This window comes from Marmota monax, unplaced genomic scaffold (assembly GCF_021218885.2).
Source record: "Marmota monax isolate L192 unplaced genomic scaffold, Marmota_monax_Labrador192_F-V1.1 WCK01_AAM20220418_F8-fsc00105, whole genome shotgun sequence".
Taxonomy (NCBI): Eukaryota; Metazoa; Chordata; class Mammalia; order Rodentia; family Sciuridae; genus Marmota; species Marmota monax.
This window is the reverse complement of record NW_026692947.1, coordinates 5,903,743-5,930,068: the sequence shown is the minus strand read 5'-3', so window position 1 is coordinate 5,930,068 and position 26,326 is coordinate 5,903,743. Positions and strand designations below refer to the sequence as shown.

At 39.3% G+C, this 26,326-nt stretch overlaps 2 protein-coding genes across 11 annotated transcripts in view; both read right to left on the bottom strand.

Annotated features, from left to right (window-relative positions):
* The window catches only part of Traf5 (TNF receptor associated factor 5), a 44,892-nt gene extending 36,426 nt beyond the window's left edge, over window positions 1-8,466 (bottom strand). The window contains exon 1 of one of the 2 annotated variants that reach the window (XM_046452228.2): window positions 8,312-8,466. Coding sequence is in view for 1 of the 2 variants with exons in the window: in XM_046452227.2 (XP_046308183.1) it covers window positions 7,813-7,859 (47 nt within the window). In the remaining variant the exon portion in view is untranslated. Of the gene's footprint in view, window positions 1-7,812; window positions 8,231-8,311 lie in introns of those variants that run through there. The other variant, XM_046452227.2, reaches the window with a different exon arrangement.
* A 10,651-nt stretch (window positions 8,467-19,117) lies between these two features.
* Rcor3 (REST corepressor 3) overlaps window positions 19,118-26,326 on the bottom strand; it is a 44,654-nt gene continuing 37,445 nt past the window's right edge. For 6 of the 9 annotated variants that reach the window (XM_046452126.2, XM_046452128.2, XM_058581961.1 and 3 more), the window contains 2 exons: window positions 22,309-22,550; window positions 19,118-21,834 (listed from right to left, as the gene is read on the bottom strand). In XM_046452126.2, the coding sequence (XP_046308082.1) occupies window positions 21,490-21,834; window positions 22,309-22,550 (587 nt within the window). In that variant the 3' untranslated portion in view covers window positions 19,118-21,489. The remainder of the gene's footprint in view (window positions 21,835-22,308; window positions 22,551-26,326) is intronic. The other 3 variants (XM_046452129.2, XM_046452130.2, XM_046452131.2) reach the window with 1 other exon arrangement.

The window sequence follows — 26,326 nt, the reverse complement described above, 5'->3', positions numbered from 1 at the left end:
AATAGAAAAGTTTCAGATTTTGGAGCATTTTGAATTTTTAAATTAGGAATGCTCAACCTGTATAAACTTTCTGACTCCAAATACAGTGCTCTTTGCTCTGTGTCATGGCTGAGAGATATTCCACCATCTCAACCAACACCAAGTGGTCTTGAAAGATGGTAGAGCCTACTGGCTAGAGACCAGCTTTAGAGCCAGACTGTTGGGATTTCTGCCCTCCTCTGACCTGTGGCACCTTGTCCTCATATAGAAAATGTGACAAAAAACCATACTTGCCTCAAAGGCTTATAGTTAAAATTAAATATGCTAATGCACATAAATTAGTAGCACATAGTGTCTGGCACATAAATCAGCACTTAATAACCGTGTAACATCAACCTTTCCATTCCAGCCAGATTTACTCAGTGCCTATTGCATGCAGATAGGTCTATGCCTTATTCTATCATGGGTGGGGCTGGAGTGGGTTGCTGGACAGCTCTCATTCCCAAGGGGTGTTCAGTACAGGTAGGGGTCATATCTATGCAGCAGTTCTCAGAGTGGTCAGGTCCTAGCATGTGCTACCTAAAAATCTGTCCCCAAGCATGATAAAATTGCTGGCTTAGATTCTTTATTCTGAAGGACAAGACCTCTACTTTGAGGGGGTCTATTTGTTATAGTAGTTTAGCCTACCCTAATTAATATACTTCAGCATCATGATTTCTCAGCAGCAATGAGAAGAGTGATATTTTAGCAAGTTCCCAGGCTAGACTCTATGAGTGCAACAGTGCAAGAAGCACCGACTAGATTACTATAGCAGTCTTAGGCCCCCTTCTTGGGGAGCTCCAAGTAGGTGCTGCACTTCCTCTTGTTTTCTAATTACACTCATTCTCTTGCCGAGTCCATCCTAGCTTACATAATATCAATAGCATACAATGCCCCAATTTCTAAGTATATGAACCCCTCAACTGCCTAGTCCATTCCCCCACATTTAGTAGGCATCACAAACTTATCACATCCAATCCCCTCCCAACCTGCTCCCCTTATAGCTTTTATCCATCTCAGTGAAATGGTACCACCAATCACCCTGTTGCTTGGGCCTAAATCGTGGGAGTCATCCTTGGTTCCTTTCTCCATTTCACAAGGCCAGATCCTACTAGCTCTTCCATCCCAGCATATTCCCAATCTAAATAATTCTCACTGATTTCAGAATAACCACCCTGGTCTAAGTGGTGCTACCATCTCTCCACTAATTATATCGTTCATCTTTTAACTGGTCTCTTGTTCTACCTTGCTCCTTTATAGCCCATTCACATTTGAGCAGTCAGAGTGGCCCTTTAAAAAATAGAAGTCATCTCTGTCACTTCTTTTCTGCTAGGGTACCATCACACTTAGGAGTCAGGGTCCTCAGATGGCAGAGCCCACTGTGATGTGGCCTTCCATTCTTTCCATCTTCACTTCTTAACTGCTTCCCCCATCTTCCCCCCGACCCGCCCCATTAACTCGAGTCACACTGACCTTGCTTTTTCTTAATGGCACAATTGCCTTCTGCTTGCTAATCCTACAATATTCTTCACCCTGATGCCCAAAGGGCTTGTTCTTTTGCTTCAGGCATCTGCTCAAATACTGCCTCATTAGTGAGGCCTTTGCCAACCAACCTATATGGAAACCCAATGTCCCTGGCACTCCCATCCCCTGTTGTATTTTTTTCCGAAGTCCTTATTACCATTTGATATTCTCTGTTTACCTCCTTACTCTCTGATTTCCCCTAGCAGAATAAAAGCTCCAAGAGGGCAGGGATTGTTTCTTTTGCTTTCTGAGGTTCCAACCCTTACAGTGGTGCACATGACAGATGCTCAATAAATACTGACTTGAAGACTGAGAGCCTTAGTGATATTCTACAGAAAGCAGATAGCCTCGCTGCCATGGAACATGCCACCTGTTCATAAGTCCTCAAATTCTACCAGTTTCAGCTAGAGAGGGCAAGGTTGACTACTGATGGCTGACTTGGGGTGGGGTAGAAGGGTAAGGAGAAGGAGGATCTACATGGTCGAGAGTGAAGCTAGAGCAGTGCTCCTCACTCACTTAGGAGCCACAGTGGAGAGCTCTGGCCTAAGGGCACCAGTTACCTGGAAAGGAGGGGGGAAATGCTGAGAAGGATGTCTGTAGGTGGATAGGCAACAATTCAGTTCAACAGACATTTATAGTGTCCCCACTGAGGTTCCAGGCACTGCACAGGTGCTAGATCCAAAATGCCATTTGCCAGAGTCCTTTTTGGGATCATGTCGACAGGTGCAAGGCTAGTTTTTTTATTTGAGCTCATTTGTGTTTTCACTGTTTATTTCAAAGCTTTCTCTCTTCTCCACAAACCTTGACCACTCCCCCCAGTCTCACCAGGAAACTTAATTTCCTACAACACACACCAAAAAAACTAGAAGTCATCAGACCAGAACGACCTCCACTTCCTGCCACCAGATCTGCATATCTCCCTATATGGGGGCCTTTCTCTGCTCTCTCCCTCCCAGGGTGTTTGCAGAGGTGAGTTCTGAGTTAGGCCAATCTCGCCAGATGGTCAGCACCTGCCCTGGACTCCTGTCTTCCTCCCTTCCCAGGGATCCTTTGATGTAGATTCTCACCCACCTCCACCTCCTTTACCACTAACCACCTCTCCTTCCTTTCAGCATCAAACAGTCACAGTCTCCCAAGATTCAAGAAAAACAAAACATTCCCCCTCTCAGATTTCCCTAAAACTTGTGCTCTCTCCCATCTCACAGCTAAATTTCTGGACTCATCCTCATACCCCATGTGAGTGGGCCTCTCTTCCACCCAATCCACAGCCACACCAGCCTGCTCACATCCTCACCAATCCCCAAAACTGCTCTCGCCACGTCCCCCAGTGACTATGGGTCTTTAACACCAATGGTCAATCTTCAGTTTTCCCCTTGTCTGACCTCTAGGCAGCATGTGACATGGTTAACTCCAACTCTCCACATCCAACTCTCACACTTGAAAATACTTTCCCTCTAGCTTCACTGAAAGCAAACTGAGCTGGCCTCCATAACCATGTATGAACAAACAACTCCCAATTGTCTCTTCCTCCATCCCAGACAGCCCCTCTGCCTATAGACTATCCGTGTTCCTGCCAACCCCATCTGTCCTTGTGAATGCCTTGCAGACACTCCAAAGCCAGCACATCCAAAAGTGAGCCAATTTCCACATTCCCTGGCTGCTGTCTCTCCAGAGCTCCCTTTTGGTGAACACTCACTGTCTGCCTTGCTGCAGTCACCAGAATAGCAGAATCATTCCTGGCGATGCCTTTTTTCCTCCCCGCATCCAGTTGGTAGCTGAGGCCTCTTGAATGGACCTTATGGACATATTCTGTCTACTGTTCTCCAACCCCACAATCAACCTCACCCAATTTTTAGATAACTTCTTTCACTAGATTAGTGAAAGATAACTTCTTTCATTAGATTAGCATCTAATCCTTTGCTTTATGTTAAACTGGGAGGCATGGTAAGTTTTCCTAGGTTGAATCACATGCCCAACCTCTCTCTCAGAGTCCTAGCAGCATGAGGGCAGAGGAGGGACCTTCCTGATTTTGGCTTAGCTTAACCCCACCCACCAGCCTCCATCCTCCAGGATCAAGGGCCTCACTATTGGAAGACTCAGAACTCAGCCTAGCTGTTCTAAGTCATCTGCCTTAGTAAGAGAGAACCGAGGGGTTGGGGTTGTATCTCAGTGATAGAGCACTTGCCTAGAATGTATAAGGCACTGGGTTCGATTTGCAGCACCACATATAAGTAAATGAAAAATGAAGTTCTATCATCAACTAAATAAATATATGTTGAGAGAGAGAGAGAGAGAGAGAGAGAGAACAGAAAGGCCTCTGGCTAATGGCTTTGCAACAAATCCAGCTCATCCTGTTCTCACTTCGCAGTAGAGTATCACTGAAGTAACTGCTCTGATCATGGTGATTAAGCCAGAGCCTCCATTTTGCTTCCCAAATCAGTTTTATTTGCTTTCCTGGTGTTTGCTCCTTGCCAGGTACTATTCTTCTTCAAAGCTGCAGCTTGCTCTGCCAGATTCCAAAGACCACACTATTTCCACTCTGATATTACTGAAAGCAGTAAGTGTTGACTAGGTGATGTATTAAGAAGACCCTCTGCAACAGTGTGGAAAAGAGAATATGGATGGCCTGGGGCAGGAAAGGAGAGAATGGATAATTCAGAGATCCAGGAAAAAGGCTGGAGAGCCTTGATCTGGGAATAGACTAGATGGGGACTGACTGGGAAAGAGAGGACTTCTGCAACAGTTGTGGAGGGTGCAGAGGAAGAAGTGGCTTAGGACAAGTATCTAAGGGGCTACTGAAATATCACAAATCAAAATGGCCAAGAATAGAGCTGGGTGAGAAATAATCTTTCTTTAAAAGGGTGGGGTTAAGCCTTCAGAGTGACAAAGTGCTCTAGAAGAGGGGCCTGGGGAATAGAAATCCACCTTTGGATGCAATCTGGGCCCCACACTGACACTTTCAGGGAGGGAGGGAGAACTAGAAGTTCGAGGTCAAGCTGGGAAACACCAGTGGCAATGGAGTAGCGGCCTGGTGACAGCTGCAGCAGAGGCTGGCGACAGAAGATTACCAGGTCCTGGAAGTCTTCACAAGGCAATCTGAGCAGCAGAGCAGGTGCTGGGTGCTGAGTGAGGAAGAGGGAGCAAGTGCTGGCTACTGTTTTCAGAAACTAATTGGTGAAGGAGAGAGAAGAAGGGCTGAAAAACACAGGGCCTTCCTGTTTAATAGTAAAGGCAGACAGCAGAAGGCAGTCTGTGGAGAGGGGAGGGAATAATGGAGGGAACCTGTCTCTGAGGGAGGAGTGACTCAGGAGTGTAGGTGGAGAAGGTGCTCTTGGTTTGGTTGGGAAGAGAGCACCTTTGCGGTGAAGAAAGAAAAGGCTGTGGGGGGGACTTCCAGGGGTTTTGTGAATTGGTGAGGAGTGAAAATGACAGAGCTCATGTTGTGAGGAAATGAGGCACAGGGATCTGCTGAAAGTGAGTAGCACTCCCCGCCACACATGCACATACCTCTCAGACTACCCCAGGAGGGATGCTCACTGGGCTAAGCCATTTAACACCGTGTCCACAGGAACTGCATGTCTGATGCACATTGCACATGTTCAAGCCATGGGGGTGCACACTGCTTCTGCTACAGCACCACCACCTGCCTGCCGACACCAATATGCAAAATGTGCTTGTCGTTGTTTGCAAAATGTGCCTCTCTCCGGACCAATGAGTATTTTCACTTTTGTCTCCTGGTCCTCCACTCTACTTCCTCACAAGACATGACTTGCCAGAGGCCATAGGGGTCCCTCCAATAAAGCTTTTCTTTAAGCAAAGCAACAAATTCATGTTGGTCCAAGCCTGGCAGCAGTAGCAGCAGGTGCCCCCAGTCCTAGAGATCATTTCTGTCCTAGTGTGTCCCCCCCACCTCCAACACACATGCACACTGGTACTCCTCTGCTGGAGCTCTGCTGAGACAAGAGCTTCTGCTCAGAGACACACTGGGAAAGCCACAACCGGGGCAGAGAAAATTCTTCAGAGATTGAATCTGCCACTACCCGCTTCCCCCTGGTCTATGAACTCTTAAAGACCCCCACCAGTGACAAAGGTACCTGGCAATTTTTGATGAATGCCTTGCTGGTTCTGTCACCTCCTTCCTGCCCAGAATCTTGGATTCCTTTAGTCAAAGTACCATGGGAAGAGCACAGGAATTTCATTCAGAAGACTTGGGTTCTGCTCATACCCGAGATCTTTCACATGACTTCTAAGCCCCAGCTTGCAACTAGATACAGTGGAAGGAATAGCACCTGCCTCTCCCTTCTCTCAGGGAAGTAACTAGGAGATAATCTAATGATATAGGCTATTTGTAAACTATACAGTGTTACACTGATTCCTGGGATCTAAGCAAGTCTTACTAGCAGTTCAAGATCTTTCTCCTAAGCCCTACCCAGCACATGTTCTCAGCTTGCAGCCCAAGGGAGACACATCCTAAATGAATTCAGTGCAATTCAGCAAACTCTATGCCAGATTCCAGGACACACACAAAAACAGATACAGGTCTTTCCCTGAGTTCACCTGGCTGGCAGAACTGACTATGAAGTATCTATTCAGGTAATGACTGTGGAAGTCTCCAACAAAATCTACTCCATGTTGCTGGGAACAGACCATCCAGGAATCTGGGTCCCCTGCTGACCCCTCAGATGAAGAGGAGATGGACAGATGTGAGGCTCTGTGAGAAACCAGGATGAGGGTCCTGGAGCAGTAGAACCAGACCTTAGAGCCCCCAGCCTAATCCAGCAGAAGCACTTGAGTGTTATTTATACTCAGTGCTTCCCCCTCACCATCTGGGAGGTGTGGAGAATAATCCTGCTCTGGCCTGACTCATGAGGGTGTCATGGAGGACAAAATAAGAACAAAGTGACAGGAGTAATGAAAAAATGCTTTGGAAAGGAATGAGTTTTACAACAAGAAATTATTATTATTTTTTCTTCATGGTCCTCTCTAGTAAAGCAGAGACAATCACAGAAGGTTTATTTGTTCAAGTGCTGAGGCACCTTTCCCATTGCTAGCCTAATGGGAATGACTCAGAGGCATCTAGCTCCCCCACTCTGCAAATATTTCCCCTGAAACACCCAAGTCACGACAATATTTCCCATGGCGGGGCCCCCACTTCTTTTCCATATTCATTCCACTGTCCTACTACCCACATCCAAAAGTTCTCAGGTGATGCTTGCTGCCTGCTATTCTTTCCCCCACCTACACAGACTCCAAGCCAGTCACCTTCTCCATTCATTTCTCCTCTCCATAAGCTGGCTCTGACAGGAGGCTTTCTCCTACCTTTTACCTAATGAGAGATAAGTGAGTTCTAAGAGCTGACCCAGTCCTAGAGTTACAAGAACAAAAATCCTCTATAAAGGCCAGGCATTTCCCACTTCCATCTCACATTCATCTCTCCTGCAGCAATTTCTGTCTCTCTTCTTCAGATGGGAGTTGGAGGTGGGAGTGTTCAGACAGCAGATATTCATCCAAACCACCAATTATGTTAAGGCTCCTGACTTGGGTTTTGTGTGTGTGTAAAGCAGGGCAGGCAGTCATGCTGGGCCCTGGGAGGTCTTAGCCCATTAGCCCAGCCTTTTGGTGTCTAAAATTATCTCTCTCACACACACACCCAGACCTATTTTATTCCCAGAAGTATTTCAGCCAATCTCTTTGCATTTTAGGTCTTCTAAAACCCTTTTAAAATGCATGTACCTCTGGAGAAAGGAAACATATCCATTGGCCCTAGTCCAGTTCTCACACAGCACCTGTGCCCAACAAAGATTTAGTGCCTTAAACTGGTTTACTAGATTCCATTCCCCCAGAACGTGGTTCAGAGCCCAGAGCTGTGGAGGGTGGGGCTGCAGGGGGCAGCCTGGGCAGGGAGCCTCGCCTCATTTCACTAACCTCAACATGCCTCTGGCAGTCCTGCCTGTCAACTGCGAGATAACCGAGTTCTCACGAAAGTAAATCTGAAATAGCCAAATATGGAAACCACTGGAGGGAGCAGAACAGCCGAGAAAGAAAGTAGACCTGAGCGGCCCTGCGCGACCAGCAGCAAGAGCTTGGCCCTGATCTTCACCGAGAGTTCTCACAACTGCCAAAACCCTGCAGAGCCATAATGGCGGGCGGGGATGGGGTGCGGAGAGAGGACACGTCCTGGTGAATCCATGACTTGTCTGGGTGCCCCTGAACAACTCATTTCATCGCTGGGACCCTTGGTTTTTGGCTTCAAGATCGCTTAGAACTCACCTTCTGGGGAGGGGGTGCTGAGCAATGGAACTGGTGGAGGTTTCCATTCATGGCAATATTAACGGTTCCCTCTGGAGGTGAACTCAGCTCGGAAAGTCTTGCAGAAGTGGAGGGATGGCTAAGGGAGTGGAGGGGCTGGGGTGTGCCTGCAAGTCCCACCCTGCCAGAGCACCCCCACCTGAACCTGGCTTCTCCAGCCCTCAGCCACTCTGGAACAGCTCCCCAGCTCGGGAACCCCAGTCTCTGTCCTTGCCACACCCCCCTGCTAAGAAAACTCGCTCCACACCGCACTCACTCGGCCACTTGCCCCGCCGGCCTCCCGCGCCTAGGACTCGGACCCCGCCGCCTCTGTCCCAGCCCGGCCCGGCCGAGACCGACACCAGCCCGGAGGGCGGCCAGGCCAGCGGCCGCTGCGGCCCCGCACCGAGCTGAAGCCGCAGCGACGTTTTCGGTTTCAAAGTAACTGGGGCGAGTCGAAAGGCGCTCGCGGTGTCCTCACCCAGGCTTCAGCCGAGAGGGTGACGGGCGGCCACCTGCTGGGACTCCCGTGTGGCTCGGGGCGCGGGGCTCGGTCGACGCCAGTCTACAGGAGCAGGGCTGCTCCGAGAGGCCAGGCTCTCGGCCCTGGGCGGGGGCCCCAGAGCAGAGCCCGCGGGGAAGGAGGGGCGGGCCGGGGCTGGGGCGGGGCCGGGGGCGGGCCGGGGAGGGGCCGGGGAGAGGTCGCGGCCGGCTGGGCTCGGGCCTGCGCAGGGCAGGGCGGAGGTGCTGGAAGGTGTTGGGCAGGAGGGTGAGACCTTGGCCCAGGCCATTAAGAAAATTAATGCCTATAAATGTGTCATCTCTGCTTTTCTTCACGTGCATTCGAATTGTGGGACCACTAGGTTCAGCCAGTCCTTTCACGTGTTGATCCATTAGCTCAAGGTCTGAGGTCTGGTTCCAATCTCTTTTCCCCCCACATTCCTTTAGAGTAGATGTTATTCGCCAACCTTACCATCTTGCTGTTGGCCAACATTAGCAGTCTTTTCAGAGTTGTAGAACTTTCAAGGGCTTTCCAAACGGTTCATGTTGTCCTCAGAACAATCTAGCAAAGTAGGCCTGGTCATTCTACAGATGAGCTCTCTTGAGGTCCAGAGAAGTGACACGAGGTGGCATGCTCAAGGTCAGACATTTGGCAAGTACTATAACTTGAATCCAAGTCTCTCTCGGCTCCTAAATTCAGAGAGGGTTTTTTCTTACAAAGGGTTCTCTCCAAGAGTGTGTGTTCTGAACAATATTTTATTCAATAAAAGGAAATGGATCAACATTCCAATTCTAGCCCCTCTACTTTCAAACAAACTTGAGAAAGGTGCTGAGCCACCTATTTCAATTATTCATTAATTAATAGGGATAATTATATCTGCTTTGGGATTTGACATGCAGTTGTGCATAGGAGCTGTGTAGGAAACTCAAAGGAGGGAGGTAAAGATTCTGTCATGGGAAGGGATGAGGGACATGGGTGCACTGAAGTGCAGATGTGGGGTCTAGTGGAGCAGCCTCTGCTTACTGTCAGCCTGTTTTTTCCTGATCTATTATTTTTCAACAAGAACTAAAATCTGGATTCAAACCTTTGGTTAGTGAGCAGATCAACCACTCTGTAGGGAAAGTGGTGCCTGTTGGACATTTCTTTGGAATTCTAGATCCAGCTCACGATCTTCTTGTGATAATTAGATGAGACAGCTTTCTTATATGCCTCACACAGGGTAAGTGCTTAATAACCCAGCCTTTTCTCCCTACTCCTCCATACAATATGCCTTCACTTATGGTTACCTGTTTCTTCTTTTTTCATTATCCCCACAGCATAATACAAATCTCTATAGTGTTTAGAAGTTATATGTCCTTTCGCTGGTTGGGCACATCAATGGGTAGTATGCATACATGCAGGTGTGCTTGGTGTCCCTGATACTATTGTTGACTATGATGCACTTGTCTCTGCTCACCCTTCTCCCCACCAATATGATGAAATCACATGCTGATATAGAGACTGATCAAGGTAGAGAGTTGAGCAGGACAGAAGGTCATACTTTCCATCATCGTGAGATCAGACAAAAAGTGGGAAGTGGAATCTGTCTGAATCCTGGGCTAGGAGCCCAAGTGAAGAATTAGAGGAACTTTAGGCAGGCATTAGAAGTCAAGGACATATTTTCAGTTCCCTGTGTGAACCCTAGACTCCTAGACAGGATGTCTGGGAGAATAGAGAAGACAGACCCTGAGAGCTACCTGGTCTGATGTGTTCCCTTTCCTCAAGAATCTTGAAGGTAGATGAGAAGGACAGGACATAAATGTACATGTAAGATAAACATTAAATACTTGCAAATAATAACATTTGTTAAGTCTTATGTACCAGGTACTGTGTTCAGTATTTTATCCTATTAACCCATTTAATCATCACCCCTCTTCTATAGATCCATTCTATTTTTTTTAGATGGAAAAAACTCATCTATTGAGTAATTTGCCCCAAATCACAGAACTTTTAGTTTTGAAGAGGTCAATTTTAAACTTGGGAAGTCTGGTTCTGGGTGTTCTTAGCCTCTCAAAGAAATATTGAGTGTAAATTTAACAAATAAAACCTTAAGAAGAAGACAAATTTTAGCAGTTTTGAAAATTTTTGACATTAAGCTCAACATTATTGCATCTAACATTAAGCAAAGTGCAGTCTTCAAACTAAACTCATTTATAAAGTAAGAGTAGGGTTGGACTATCAATATTTTACACAAGAAGAAAAGGGCTAACTATCTTATCTGTTTCTTCTAGACACTGTAAGATTGTCTAAAACATAAAAAAAAAATGGGTTTCAGCTGTTTACTGGATAAATTGGTAGGGCTAGCAATTGTAGCCCCACCTGTCAATGTAAAGATGGTGCTAATGAAATGGTGAGGATGCCATCTTCTGGAACAGTAGATGGATGCATTGTCTTCCTCAGGCGGCTTCTCTGCAAAATTGATAAACGTGGTTAGCTGAGCAGGACAAAAGGTCATACTTTCCATTACCTAGAGATGGGTGAGATCAGACAAGGAAGAAAAATCCTCTTCTTGGAACTTGGGTTGCACCTCTGACTTTCTTTACAAGTTATAATGGAAAGTCTTTGTTTGTAATAGAACACATGGAAGTTGTGATAGAGCAGCAAACCATGCTCAGGCAAAAAGCAAACCCCCAGGGCCCTGCTAACTTTGAATGCTCATTTGCTCACCAAATAGGTGTTGCACTGAGGCAGTAAATGAATGAATGTTTGTGGGTTGTCTGTGTTTCATGTTATGATGCAGTGATATGTGTTCCTTTTGCTTCCATCAGATAACTTTTACCTCAGTTCTGCCACTTAGTGTGTTTGACCACAAAAAGAGGCAGGGAATGCTGAGGGAGGCAGGGGAATTTCTCTTAAAACTGATGTAAATTAAAAAAAAAAAAGATCCATATTCCCAGAAAGCCTATCTTATGTGTATCCTGCAGCTGAAATAAGAAACACTTTATTTTCACTTTGGACCTTAAGAAACAATCACTTTTTATTATTATCTACTGTAAATTTAGCACCTTTTTTTTTTTTTGGTACCAGGGATTGAACTCAGGGGCACTCCACCAATGAGCCAAATCCTCAGCCCTATTTTTTATTTTATTTAGAGACAGGGTCTCTCTGAGTTGCTTAGCATCTCGCTTTTTGCTGAGGCTGGCTTTGAACTTTCAATCCTCCTGCCTCAGCCTCCAGAGTCACTGGGATTACAGGCATGGGCTACCATGCCCACCCAGCTCAACACCATTTTTTAAAAATTATTTTTTGATTTGTTCTAATTAGTTATACATGATAGTAGAATAACTTTTGACACATCATAAATGGAGTATAACTCCTTATTCTTCTGGTTACACATGATGTAGAGTTACTTAGATCAGGTAATCAGGAAACAATGATTTAGTAGACCCGTGGAGGTCAGAGGTAGGGAATTAGCATGGTTGAGTACCGTCCAGAGTCTATGTTCTATGTAATTGTCAGCACCAATTTTTAAGAAGCAGACACATATTATACCCATGGCCATATTTTCTGTATTTGCTCCAGTGGGACACTTTTAATCCATACATCTTCCCCCTTCCCATCTCTTTTCACAATTCACTTGTCTAATAGTCTACTTTTTAGTTTATTGTTTTAAACGTAGGCCTGGATTCTAGTCATTTTGACAGTTCATTTATTAACATTCATACAATGCAATTCCTACCACTGTTGGAAAAAACACTGGAACATATTAATTCTGTGTACTCACTATAAAGCATTAAAATACAGAGTTTAAACTTATTTAGCCTTAGGAACCATGAAGTAGGATCATAGATTGATTAGTACAATTTGATTGTGTCAGATTTGGGAATAGGTGAATAATCAGGAAAACTATTTGGTATTTCGAGAATGACACTTATTCTCTATGAAGAGATTTCAAGAAATAATTTTGTAACCTCTCTAGTCATATCTTCCATTTCACAAAAAACAAGTCAGAAGCATTATGAAAAGGCATAAACTCAGGAAGGGCCTTTCCTGGGAAACATTGATAATTAAAATTCAATATTTTGGACCCCAACATACCTCAGTATTCCATGACCTTGAGATCATCCTGGGAATTCCATGCTACCTCAGTTGGCACCATGAGGGTGTCTTATTGTGGCATGCCATCTGGGGCTGCTGTGTCCTTTGTACAGCTCTTCTGAGTCCATATTTTTTCTTTCTTATTTTTTAAAACTTTAATAGTTTTAATACCATTAAATTTACCTCATCAATGAGATTTTAGTAAATGTACACAGTTGTGCAATCATAGCCACAATAAAATTTTAGACCAAATCCATCACCCTTTGTGTCTGTTTGAGGTCAACCCTACTGTCAGCCTGGCCTAAGGTAGGAGAAGATCTGCTTTCTTTCTAGAGCTTTGCATTTTTGGAAAAAAAGTCATTTAAATGTGCAGTATTTTGTGTCAGAATATTTTTGAGGGTTTATCTATGATATTGCATATATCAGCAGTTTTTCCTTGTTATTGCTGAGTACTGTGCCACTGTATGAATGTATGACATTTTTATTTATCCATTCACCAGATGATGGACATTTGGATGATTTCTAGGACTTGACTCTAATGAATAATGCTTCTGTGAAAACAACTTTTTGTATTCATATATATTTTAATTTTTCTTTAAATAGGTAAGTAGGAGTAAAAGTACATTTAATTTTTTAGAAATCCCCAAATAGTTTTCCAAAGTGACTGTATCATATTACATTTCTGCCAGCCATGTGAAAGAATTCCAGTTTCTCCACATCCCTGACAATTCTTGCTATTGTCAGTCTTTTTTTATATTAACCATTCTTGTAGGTGTTCCTGCATCTGTGGCTTCGCTTTGCATTTCCTTTATGAATAATGATGAGAACATCTTTTCATGTGCTTCCATTTGCATATCTTCTTTGGCAAGTATTTGTTGGAATCTTTCACTCCCTTTAACTTTTCTTCCCCTTTTATTATATAAGCTGTAAGAGTTTTTAAAAATGCATTCTGGATGCAAATCTCTTTTCAGGTATATATTTTGCAAATATTTTCTCCTGGTCAGCAGTTTGCCCTTTCATTTTTCTAACTGTGTTCCTTGGAAAGCAACACTTTTGAAGTTTGATAAAACAGTTTATCATTTTTTCTATTATGAATCATGCTTTTGGTGACTTGTTTTCTTCTATAAGTGTATAGTTTTTGTTCTTACATTTAAGCCTATGATCCATCTCAAGTTGATTTTTGTGCATGTTGTAGGGTAAGGATCAAGGTTAGGTTTTGTTTTTTGTTTTTGCATACACGTGTTCTAACCTTTCTATCAATGAATTATCTCAGTACATTCACTGAAAATTAATTGAGCATGTATGTGTGAGTTTATTTCTGGAGTCTTTCTTCTCCATTGGCCTATACCTATCTTTTCACCAATATCATACTGCTTTGATTATTGAAACTAAAAACAAGTGGAAATCAGAGTAACTCACCCAATATTATTCTTCTTCAAAATATTTTTTGCTAATCTAAGTTAGGGTTGATGTCTTTGTAAATTTTATTGACACAGAGATATGCCATTCATGTATGTTTTCTAACGGTTGTTTTTGTACTACAATAGTAAAGTATCTGTGACAGATTATGGACTGCAAGACCTAAAATATTTACTCTCTGGCCATTTATAGAAAAAGTCTCGCTGAACCCTGGTCCAGGTCATTTATATTACCAAAAATTTTTGAAATTAGCTTACCATTTTGTATAAAATAAGCCTTCTAGAATTTTACAGGAATTAGGTTGAATCCATAAATCAATTTGAGAATGCCATTGTAACAAATACAAGTCTTCCAATCCATGAACACAGTACTACCCTTCATTTATGTAGATCTTTAAATTTATTTCCCTCATCAATATTTTATAGTTTTCAGTGGACAGATTTTGCACATTTTTACTAAATTTCTTACAAATAACTTTTTAACTTCTCAGATCATTCATTCATAATATATGAAAATGAAGCTTATTTTATATTCATCTTGTATCCTTTGTTAAACTTGTTAATTATCTAGTAGGTTTTTGGTGTTTTCTTAGAATTTTTTACATAAAAGATTTTGTCATCTGTAAAGAGGACAATTTATTTTAGTTCTTCCTTTCCAATATGTATGCCTTTGTTTTTCTTGCCTTATTGCACTGGCTCATACATCCAGTAAAATGATAAAGTGGTGAGAGCAGACATCCTTGCTTTGGTCTTGATCCTAGGGAAAAGCATTTGATTAAATATGTTGTTACTATACTATAGTTTTTTTTGTAGATACCCTTATCAGGTTGAAGGAGTTCTGGTATAGTCCTAGTTTTCTGAAAGTTTTAAAAAGTCATGAATAGGTTTGGGATTTTGTTAAATGCCCTTTTCTATGTCTATTAATATATTCCTGTCTTTTGTTCCTCATTTTATTAGTATGGGATATTGCAGTGATTCTCAACTGCAGGCGATTTTGCTCTCTAGGGAATATTTGACAATGTCTGGAGAAATTTTTGATTGTTAAACTAGTAGGGAGGGTGGATCTGGTGGGTAGAGGCTAAACATCCTACAGTGCATAATAAAGAATTACCTAGCCTAAAATGTCAATAGTGCTGATGTTGAGAAGCCCTGGTATATAAACTCCATGGGATAATGTATAGTCCTTTTTGATTGTTGCTGGATTTGACTTGCTAATATTTTGTTAAAGATCCTTGAATCTCTGCTCTTGAGAGATATTAAGTTTTATTTTTCTTGTAATGTCTTCATCTGGCTTTGAATCAGACCACTAATATTCTCATCGAATGAGTAGGATTTTTTTTTTCAAAACCTGTATATTCTAAGACTTTGGATAGGCTTGGTATTGTTTCCTAAGGGCTTGATAGAATTTACCAGTAAATTTACTGGGTCAGGACATTCCTGTGTAAAGATTTTGTTATAAATTTATTTTTACTTGATTCAGGTTTTCTATTGCTTTATGAGACAGTTTTGGTAAGATTTGTTAAACACTTTCAAATGTCTTGGTATATTCATAATATTTTTTTATAATTCTATTTTCTGTTGATTGGTAGTGATGATCTCTCTTCTTTCAGTTTAGATATCCATCATTCGTGTGTGTGTGTGTGTGTGTTTTGGTACTGGGTCTTTTTCTTGGTCATTCTTTCTAACCATAATCATTTTGTTGTTTTTTTCAAGAAGCAACTATTGGTTTCAGTGACTTTATTTCTTTTTATCTATTTCATTAGACGGTAATCTTTATTTCCTGTCTTTTGCTAGGTTTTGTGGGGTTTGCTGCTGTCTTGCTAGCTTTTCAAGAACAAGTTTAGATGATTGGAGATCTTATGCATTTAAAGCTATCAATTTCTGTCTAAGTATGGCATTGTTGCATATGCATTATTTATTTTGATATAGTTTACACTAACATTTATTTCCTAATTTCTTTTATACTTTCTTTTCTGAAATATAGGTTATTTTTAAGTATGAGATTTAATTTTCAAATATTTGGGGGATATTCCAGATTTCTTTCTGCTGTTTCTATTTTTTGGTACTGGTGATTGAAGCCAGGGGCACTTAACTATTGAGCTGTATCCCCAGTCCTTTATAATTTTGATTTTGAGACAGGGTCTCGATAAGTCACTTAGGGCCTAACTTGCTAAGGTTAACTTTGAACTTGCAATCCTCCTGTCTCAGCCTCCTGAGTCTCTGGGATTGCACACGTGTCACAAAACCCAGCTTGTTGTTGATTTCTAATTCCATTATACTCAGGGAACATACTTTGGATGATCTGAATCCTTTTTCCACTTATTAAAACTTGTTTGTGGCACAGAATATGATCCATCTTGGAAATATTTTTTGTACACATGAAAAGAATATTCTGCAATTGTGGGGTAGAACTATCTAGTTTCAATTAGGTAAAGGTGACTGGTAAATGTTTTCAAGTAATATTCTGACTTTTTTGGTTTTACACTATCAATTTTCAAGAGATGGATTTTAAAAACACTAACTATAGTGGTAGACTTGCCTATTTCTTCTTGTTTTAACAGAGATCCTCTTGATGAACAACTTTACCATTATTAAATAACTATCTTTATCCCTGATAATATTCTTTGCTTTGAAATCTTTGCCTGACGTTAATAACTCCAACTTCCTTTAGATGGGTGTTAACATGGTATATACTTATTTACTGTATTAGTTTTTAATTGCTACAAAACAAATTACCCCAAATTTAGCAGCTCAAAACAGTACACTCTAATTGGGAGTTTCTGTGAGTAAAGCTCTGACACAGCTTGGCCAAGTTCTCTACTTCATGGTTTCTCACAGGCTATAATTAAGTTGTTGGCTGGGCTCCAGTCATCTTAAGGCCCAACTGAGGAAAGATCAATTGCCAAGTGCACAACATAGTTGTTGGTAGGATTCAACTCCTAGCAGGTTGTTGAATTGAGAGCCCGAGTTCTTTGCTGGTTTGGCAGAAGGCTCTCCTTAGCTCCTTGCTACAAGGGCCTCCCCATCATGTCAGCTTGCTTCATCAAAAAGTGCAAACAGAAAAGGCAAGCGTCTGCTAGCAAGATAGGGATCCTAATATAACCTAATCATATAAGTAACATCCATCACTGTTTCTGGATTCTGTTGGCTAGAAGTTAAGTCACTAGGTCTATCCCTATAAAGGCATGAAAACCAAAGAGGCAGGAATCACTGGGAGCTGCTCCACATCTTTGAGGTTATTAGGGGATACTTTAAAAAGTGTGACTATTTTCCCATGCTATTGTTTACCTTTATGGAATTGGGACATTCTCTAATTCTGAAGGATTTTGTTATAAATTTGTCCCCTACTTGCTAGTAGGATCTCCTCTGGATATCCAGCACTGTTAAGGATTGGATTATTTCAGTTTTTGTGTTTATTTCAGTGAGACTTTGGGAGAAAAGAAAATAAGTATGTTTAACCCATCAACCTCACCTAGAATTCACTTAATTCTTTGCACTGAAAAAATATATATCAATGTCAAAATATACATTTTCCTTATTAAGAAGGCAGTAAGACATGTATAGTTTTCTAAGTATACTGGGCAATTATAGTGTCTCTCAATTTACAAATGAAGAAACTGAGGCTCAGAAAGGTTATGTAACTTTGTTCAGGGTGAAATTGGAAAAGAGACATCCTGTAAGAGGTAGAGGGGCAACCATGCAGTATATGCAAACCAAATGGTGTGAAGAGCCAGCACGTGAACAAAAATTTGTTTGGGTGGGCCTAATTTTTTAAAAAATATATTAGTTGTCAAAGGACCTTTATTTATATGTGGCACTGAGAATCAAACCCAGTGCCTCACACATGCTAGGCAAGCACTCTTACCACTGAGCCACAACCCCAGCCCTCAAGCCTAATCTTTGTCAAATAAGAAAGCTGTTAGGAGCAGTAAGCTAGGAAGCACTCTAAAAAGAGACATTTTATATTGTTGTATTATTCAGGATCTTATTAATTATTGGTAATCATACCTTATAATATAAATAAAATTAAATCGTGCAGAACAAAAATCCAAGCTTTCTTAAAATAATCTAAAGGAAAAAGACATTTTATATAAAGCATTCTGTAACATTAACTTATATGTTGTTTACATTGTAAAGACTGCCCTTCAATCTTGCCACTTCAGCACCGTTTTTTCCTTAGATCCTGCTCATCCAAATTCCTCCTTTAGGATTCTAAAGTTTAAGAAGTTACCACAGTTGAAATACTCATTCCTTTATCAGTAGTTTAACAGCCAGTGGCAAATATCTCAGTCCAACAATAATTTCTAGTCTTATTCCCCTAAGCATATAGGGCTCAGAAAGCAGGAAAAAGGTAGATAAGTCCACATGACCTTTCAGACATAATTTCACTTTGCATTCCTTTTAATGTTTAACTTCCAAACACCATTGTTTTGCTGCAATAACATTCCTTCACAAGGAAGTTACCGAAGTTATGATAGGGATGAAAACTGGGGTGAGTTCTATGTGACCTATTTTTTCTAAAAGAAAACTGTTTATATACTCCCATACATCAGCTGTCATAAAAATGAGCTAGTTTCTTTTCGATATTTTCTAATACAGTCAAGTTTCTCAAACTTGACACTTGGATTCTGTATTCATTTAGTCTATTATGTTCTTCTAAGTGACAAAATCTATAATCTCTAAGTTAAAAAAAATCAAAACAATTTGGTTTCTTTTCCTTATGTTTCCTGTAATAATACTGTATTTATAATTTATCTTTGGGAAGTATTCAGAGAAAAGCAAATTCTGCTTTGAGTTGTAAGATTATTTTCTTTTTAGGGAATCCTGATAGACCTGTGTTAACTAGTTACCAGTTTTTAATATTTGTGGGTAATGTTTTTTTGATAACAAGGAACATTAAATTAACATAACATTTAATAACTAAACTTGGTACTTTTAACCAAACAAAAGTCCTAATTTTTTTAAAAATAATGACATCACATTCTTGGTTTGCTCTCTACATATATTCCTGAAAAGAATATAGGCCCATATTAAGACAGAAAATGATTCTTTCATCTTTATTTTATATTCTCATTTACTCACTTATTTGTAAGTTCACTGATGAAGAACATATTTTGATTATAACTTACCTTTACCTCCATCCATATTACACTGGAATTAAATCATTTAGAGAAAATATTTTTTCATTAATTTTACCAGATGCATCAATATTGTGATTTATTTTTAGTTATGTAATAAAACACTTTGGTGTAGATTTTCAAAAATGATAACCTCAGAATTAATGAAAATGGTCATTAAAAGATTTCTAGATTTTGCTTTTTTATAAAAATCAATATTTAGAATTTCACAGTGAAGAGGTCCTAATCCTCATACAACATGAAATTATATAAAAATAGAAGACATAGACATCTTTAAATCTTTAATCCTTTGATTAAGCAGCAAGCATATCACTCTTCCAGGCCAAACACTGCTTAAACAAAAAAGGAAAATGACGTGCAAAATATTTACAAAATATGCAAAGCACATAATAAAGACATCTCACTATATACATGTGTCATATTACTAATGAAGCTAAGATTTTCTACTGTGCGCTCTAATGTATGTAAATAAAATTACAGCACATCCCTCAGATACAGCACCTTGGCCCATGTTTGGGATAGAACAGATTTTAAATGAATCACAATATACCGAACAGCTGGACAGATGCTGGTGCTGACCAACTTGACTGACATATCCCACATACTGTGTACTGAAGGTCTACTGACAAGAGACAAGACAATAAAAGCTGTCAAGGTATAGTATGCACATATGCAAGACAATCTAAGTGCTTTTTAAAAATGTTCTAGATATTTTAAGATATATAATTGTCCCCCATGGCTTTTAAAGTAAAAATAAGTATAAATTCTATAATATTAAGAATTTAAAGTCAGTTAAATTTCATCTGGTTATTATCCAGGCCTCAACAATGATCCAATGAGAAAGAAAGACTTATCCTGCAAAATGTTTTGGTTATTCCAGAACACAGGGTGCTTAAGAAGAAACTGGTCTGAATGTGAAAAGAAAAAGGAACCGATGAAATTAAATCTACAGCTCTTTTAAGGCTGTAGAGCCAATGGAAGGGACTATTTTTCCAATATTTTGGGAATACATGACCTCTCAAAACATAAATTAAGACTTTTGAAGTTGACTATTTGGTGAAGTAGTTCTAAATGTGATGAGAATGTGAATGTGCAAACATTTAGTCTTATGTTCCACTAGTATAGCAAATCTGTCCCTTTGCACAAGTCATGATTCCAATATGAAATCATTATATCAAAAATATTAGTAACACATTGTTGAAATACTATCACTTGTAAAATATTTTTTGTGGGTGCTTAATGATTATGTATTGAATTAAGATGACCTGAAGTCTTTTTCTTTATAAAAAGGGGTCTCAGTATTTAGTTAACAGCACAATTGTGACTATATACTAATACATCTTTAGATAATGCAGAACAAATTCTAAAAATTCATTTTATGAAATGTTGATGATTTAACCCTAAACCAAACCCATGAATAGGTTGGCTGCAAGGAATAAACAATTGTATCCAAATAGTACAATAGAGATTTATCAAGAAAACACCCTTCATATTAAATGCAAACTCTATTAATAAATATGAGGGTAATAACCTAAACACAAAAAGGGTAGTGGAAATAAATGCTTCCAAAACCATTGTCTCTACATAACTGACAAAATATAATTCTCTTCTAAAGACCTCAATTGTAGGCAACAACTAGTTAAAAGCAAATGGCATTTAGAAATATGAATTCTTTTCAAAATGAACTACATTTTCACGGAACTTAAAGACATTATATTCCAATAAATTAAGTCCTCATTTGTATGTAAAATTATTATTCCAATTTAGTTATTACTACTGATAGATGACGGGGGTCAATGACCTTTAAATAAGGACTTTACACTAGGACCCTAAACTGTATGTTAAAGGGTTAGTAGATTCAGTACATTCTTTGTGATTTCATATAATTGCTTTGCAATTGATTAAATTGCTTTCTTTTAAAGGAATTAGAATTCCTTTAGAAAAAAAAGCAACACATTTTGAAAAAAGGGACATGCAGCTATAATTTCTTAAATATGAATTAAATGAACATATCAAAATCTGAAATGCAGGCTATTTATTCTTGCACTCCTAACATAGGAAAATGTTTTTAAAACATTAAATAAAAGAAAAAAAAGCCAAAGTCCTTAACTTAAGAAACTTAAGGAGTTTTCACAATTACTAAGTCAACATTCTTGTACTAAGAGCCTTGACTATGAAGAGGCAGGAATATAAAGAACCTCAATAAAATAAATACAGTAAAAACAAAACAAAAAGACCCTTGGTATATATAGAATACTTAAATCCTTTTTTTCTTTTCCTTTTATGAGATCACATTGGTGAACACATATTCTAGAAAGGAGGCTATCTGGAGGCTTTTTATTTTATAACATATTATTGAACTGAAAAATTTCTTAGACATTCACTTATGCCAGCCCACTGCCTCAGAACTAGTTTGCAGCCTCAGCATCTAGGAAGGATTATTCTTTCCTCTTTTGCATCAGTCAGATGAGCACTGGTATAATGATGGGGTGAAAAGTTACTGTAGCACTGTCCAATTTAATTTTTAGTGCAGTGAGGACTGTGAATCTGTCTGAATTCCAATAAGTGATGGTGGCTGTTGACCACCAACCGTGGACAACACTGGTCTTGGGTTTAGACGGGGTGGCATAGAATTAGCAGGGCGAATGAGAGGTGGTGGAGGCTGATTTAGAGTTGGCCGGGGCTGGATGAACCGAGCCTGCTGCTGGAGTGGAGGAGGCTGCCGATGAAGAGCAGGGGCAGCAGGCAGTGTTGGACGAAGAAGTGGTGGAGGCTGGTTCAGAGTGGCAATGGGGGCTGTTGGTGTTGGAGTGGATGATGGGGCAGGAGGTGATGGACCCAGAGTCCGAGGAGCCTGTGGGGTCTGTGCCTAGAGGTGAGGAAACAAAAATACATGTATGAGATGTAAGTCCTAATGAACTTAATACAATATAGATTGGGCTGTCACAGGAAAAACAAAACAAATCAAAACAAAACAAAAACATAACACCAGTGTTTATTGGAAGCACAAGCTTCTTTTATTTTAAACAAAACAAAAAACAAAATAAAAAACAAAACAAAAAAAAGCAATGAGGCTACCAAACAGGCATCTTTATTAGTAAACAGCTTAACACTGGAAATAAAAATAAGACTATGGAAGAACAATACACTCTCCATTCTGCTAGGATCAGAAATTAGCATGTCATTATGACTTAAGAGTCACGATAGATGCACCACTGAGTAAGTGTATTGTCAACCTTTCATGCTCATTTAGCTAATCCTCTGACAAATTAACCTTACAGAACACCACACAAAATGGTGACTCCTCAACTCATATTAGCTCAAATTCCAGACACAAACACACCTCCTCTTCTTCATCAGTGCTCTTCCCTGATGGCACATTAGAAGCACTTTTTGTCTCCTCCCCTAAAGTAGAAGCATCACCATTAGAAGCCTGGGTTCCTTGTTCTGCTTCCCACTCCTGCAATACCTCCTCTAAGTTAAACCGACGCCTGTAGTTTACAAAGAAGTTCTTCACTTGGCCAACAGTCTTGTTGCCAATTACATCTGCAATAGCTTGAAAATCTTTACCATATTTGCGGACACCTGGAAGGCAAAGTAAATAATACACCTGTGAAGGATCAGTAAGGAGAGCTGTGTGTACTATACATCATGCACACACCAAAGATACCAGCAATGAAATCCTATCTGATAAACTCTGCTCATTTTTCAATTCTGAGACAGAGGCTAAGATATCAGGGTCACAGATGAAAACTATCAATTAGGTCATTTCATTGAGCCAGCCACTTGCCTTCAACTGAACAATCAGAAACTTACCATTTTTTTACATACTCAGTTATTTTCTCCAATCCTCTCTTGAACTCTCAAATACAGTCCATTTATTGTAAAGCATTGAATTCTTTGTTCCATCCTCAATTCCACATTCATTTATTTCCCTAGTAGCCAGTCACCTAAATTTGAGCAACACCGTTTGTAAACAAAACTGGATGGGAATGAGCCATCTCTTTTATCCCCTCAATGGACTGAGTGAGTAGCCTTAGGTTTCCCCCACTATAAGTTTGGTCTTAATTACTAACCCACCAGGATACCAACAAAAAGAAATAAGAGTTAAAATATAAAAGTAGAATTATCACAATCTGATGGATTAAAAAAAGGGAAGGTATTTTTGAGAATCAGTTGGATGTTAACTCATCTATAAGTTCTAAAGACTGCGTGAGGAGGATTCCTAACCATGCTTTATAGCTTAAATAAGGTTAGAGTAGTGCTCTTAGAAGCAATGTGTGTACTCTGCTATTTGAGAACTTTTCATTAAGAAAATTTCATTATAATGAAGGATAGTAATTGATTTATGAAGCTCAGATTATGCTATAGAATTTAAAATAGATACTAATTTGCTCTTAAAGGAATTCTAAAAGAAGTTTATGGACCCATTTCTAGAAACAGATGCACTTAGCTCAAAATATAAAATATCCCAGCAGAAAGGCTAGTTATATTCTTACTGATATCAATTAATATGAAATCCCCAATTACCTGAAAGCACCCATGTGACCTGATTCTGTTTTTAATTCTGCTCCTGGGGAACAAGCATCTCTGGCTATATTCAACTAGCCAGGCTTGATCCACAGGGAGTTCCTTTCTTTACCTTAGAGAATTTGGAGGGAAGTCTGCCATCATTTACCTATAATTATATCCTATGTTAAATGCAGAGCTTTGGGTTTGTAAGCTATGCTCCTTTGCTTTGTTCTCATATTATAACAAAAAATAATAATGACAGACATTGTTTGCAATATTTTATCAACACAAATGAATTTATTTCCCTTTAAATCTAAAGGTTGATCTCCAATTTGAACTTCACAGATAAGAGGAATTCTAATAGTGACTAGGTTTACACTGAGGGCTTATTGGACAATAGATTCCAGATTACTTCACAGTAATAGTTACTATTAAGATATTCAAGTACTTCTCCACTACTTATACTTTAGAGAATAGCAGCTTGTAAAAGACCAAGTTTCTGTGCTATTTCTAATTTATAAATTTGAGAGCTGTGCTGAAGAATATCTATTGATCAGAAATCAGATACTGTGCTCCATCAATGTTCTAATTTTTATAAACAATACTTAATTTATATTCTAGAAATGGCCAAACCTGAATATGGGAGATTACAAATAAAAACTTTAAATAAGAAAAGGGTTAGATCTTAAGAATAACTCTTACTCTAAGTCTGCAGATATAATACCTATCTGGTTTACAAAATATATTCCAAATATTGCAAAATAAATTCCAAAGTTGTCTCCTCCTGACTATCTTCCTTTTGCTCTTTTACTTCTTAATTTTCCTTGCTCAATGGACTTTACCATGTCACCAATATTGTCATATTTACTTTCCATAAGAGCTTTAGTTTTTTCTGGAGACCTGGATGTGGAGGACCTCTTCCAAGCCACCCAGGTGTGTTATTATTAACTCCTGTATATCTATCTAAAACCTAAGGGCTCAGATCATACGCAGACCTCTGATTTGGCTGGATCCCAATCAATGTCCTGAGAACAAGCATGCACAAAAAATAATCCCTTTGACTTGCAGGATGGCTGGCTAGGGGCTGTAATAGCCAGAGCTCCTAGGCAGTCTTAGGACTGGAGCAGCCTCATCTGTTATTATCTGTGTTCTGACACATTTTATAATTTTCATCTGTATACATGATGTGAAAAAGGTTGGAAGTACTGACCTATGGGATGCAAATCAGCACAAGCATTACTGCAATGCTAAGTCTGCAAAAAGTGTTCAGGAAATATGATTTTTTTCTATTAGGCTTTATTTTATATTTTTGCCCCTTAAACCACAAGAGACATGATAATCTTCTTTATCACCTTCACACTCCTGATGACTCTGTTCAACAATATGTTTTTGCTAGAAAATGGATGTAATTCTTAAAGCTCTATACTGTGGTCCTCAACTAGGCAAAGTCTAGTGAAATGCCAACTTGCTGGAACTGCTTTTTGAGAAGAAATCCCCAATTAAGCTTGTAGAGGACACCTATCAGGGGTAGTGATGAGGAACAAATGACTTAACAACTACAGCATCACAGCTATCTGAGTTCTGATCTGTACCTAGGGACAAGTGGCCCATTCTTTTTTTCATAGTTTTTAATCAAAAAGCAATCTGATTGCTTTCTCAACAAGGGAGTTAAAGATGATGATTAAGTCAATATCTTCCTAAAGATATAAAAGGTCCGTACATGTGAACCATAATTGCTAATTAAAATTTTCAAGAGTCAGTGGAATATACATTTGGAGAAACATAAATTTCCCATGAAGAAAAAAAATGATATTTAATCAAGTTTCTAAATATCACTTCAAAGTTAAAACAACCTGACTTCCTATGCTGGCAGATGATATTCTTTACTATTTAATATATATTTTTAAAGTTTTGGGAATTAACATAAAAATATTGTCATTAAGATATTTTGTTATTTTATGAAAGCTCACATTTTCCAACCAGTATTCTACATTACCCAACATAAAACATACATAATTTTTTTTACACTTGTTGTTTATACTTTTAGTTTGCCAAAGAAGATATTGTTATTAATAGTAAAGACTTTACCATAGCCATTATCTACATTATCTCAAATTTTAAATTAGTGGAGTTTGTCCATTCATGTTTTGAGCTTTGGCTAACAAGATGCTACCTTCAGGAACATTTATATGCTGTTTCCCAAAACTGGACATGGAATCTGAATTTGTCTTTTTATTTAGAAGTGACAGTATGGACAGCTGCTTTTGTATGTTTAAAAAGCTAAATTTGGACTTAAAAAAACACTCCACACAAAAAACCAAAGCATTAACTGTTGCAAGCTGCTTCTAGGTATTACAATTTCAGGGAATTTTTTTTCTTCCTATGCCAAAATTTCTTAAATGAGCAAGTACTTAATATAGTTGGGAATTATAAATAATCCATAATTATCAATAATCCAGTTTTAAAACAACAGTAATAGAGTGACATCTAGAAAGTAGGATTGTGGTTCTTTTCAATCACTAAGACATAAATTTTAATCACTTGGGAACATGAGTTTCTTTGAACCTCCTGTAAATCTCTTCATATACTCAATGTTAAAGAAGGTAGAAAATATCAATAGCAGCAGAACAATGAATACTGTATATAATTGAGAGTTGAAAGTCAAAATCATGTATTTTCTTTTCAATATCTATCTTTTGTCTTCTAGGTCTCTTCTATATATGTATTCTCACCTTGCCTTGTTATAAGTTAAATTTCATTGCAAAAATGCTGGAAATTTTGAATTGTTGATTGTTTGAAGTAAGTGCATCAGAGGGTTTACAGTTCTATTTTTTAACCTTCATTCTTGG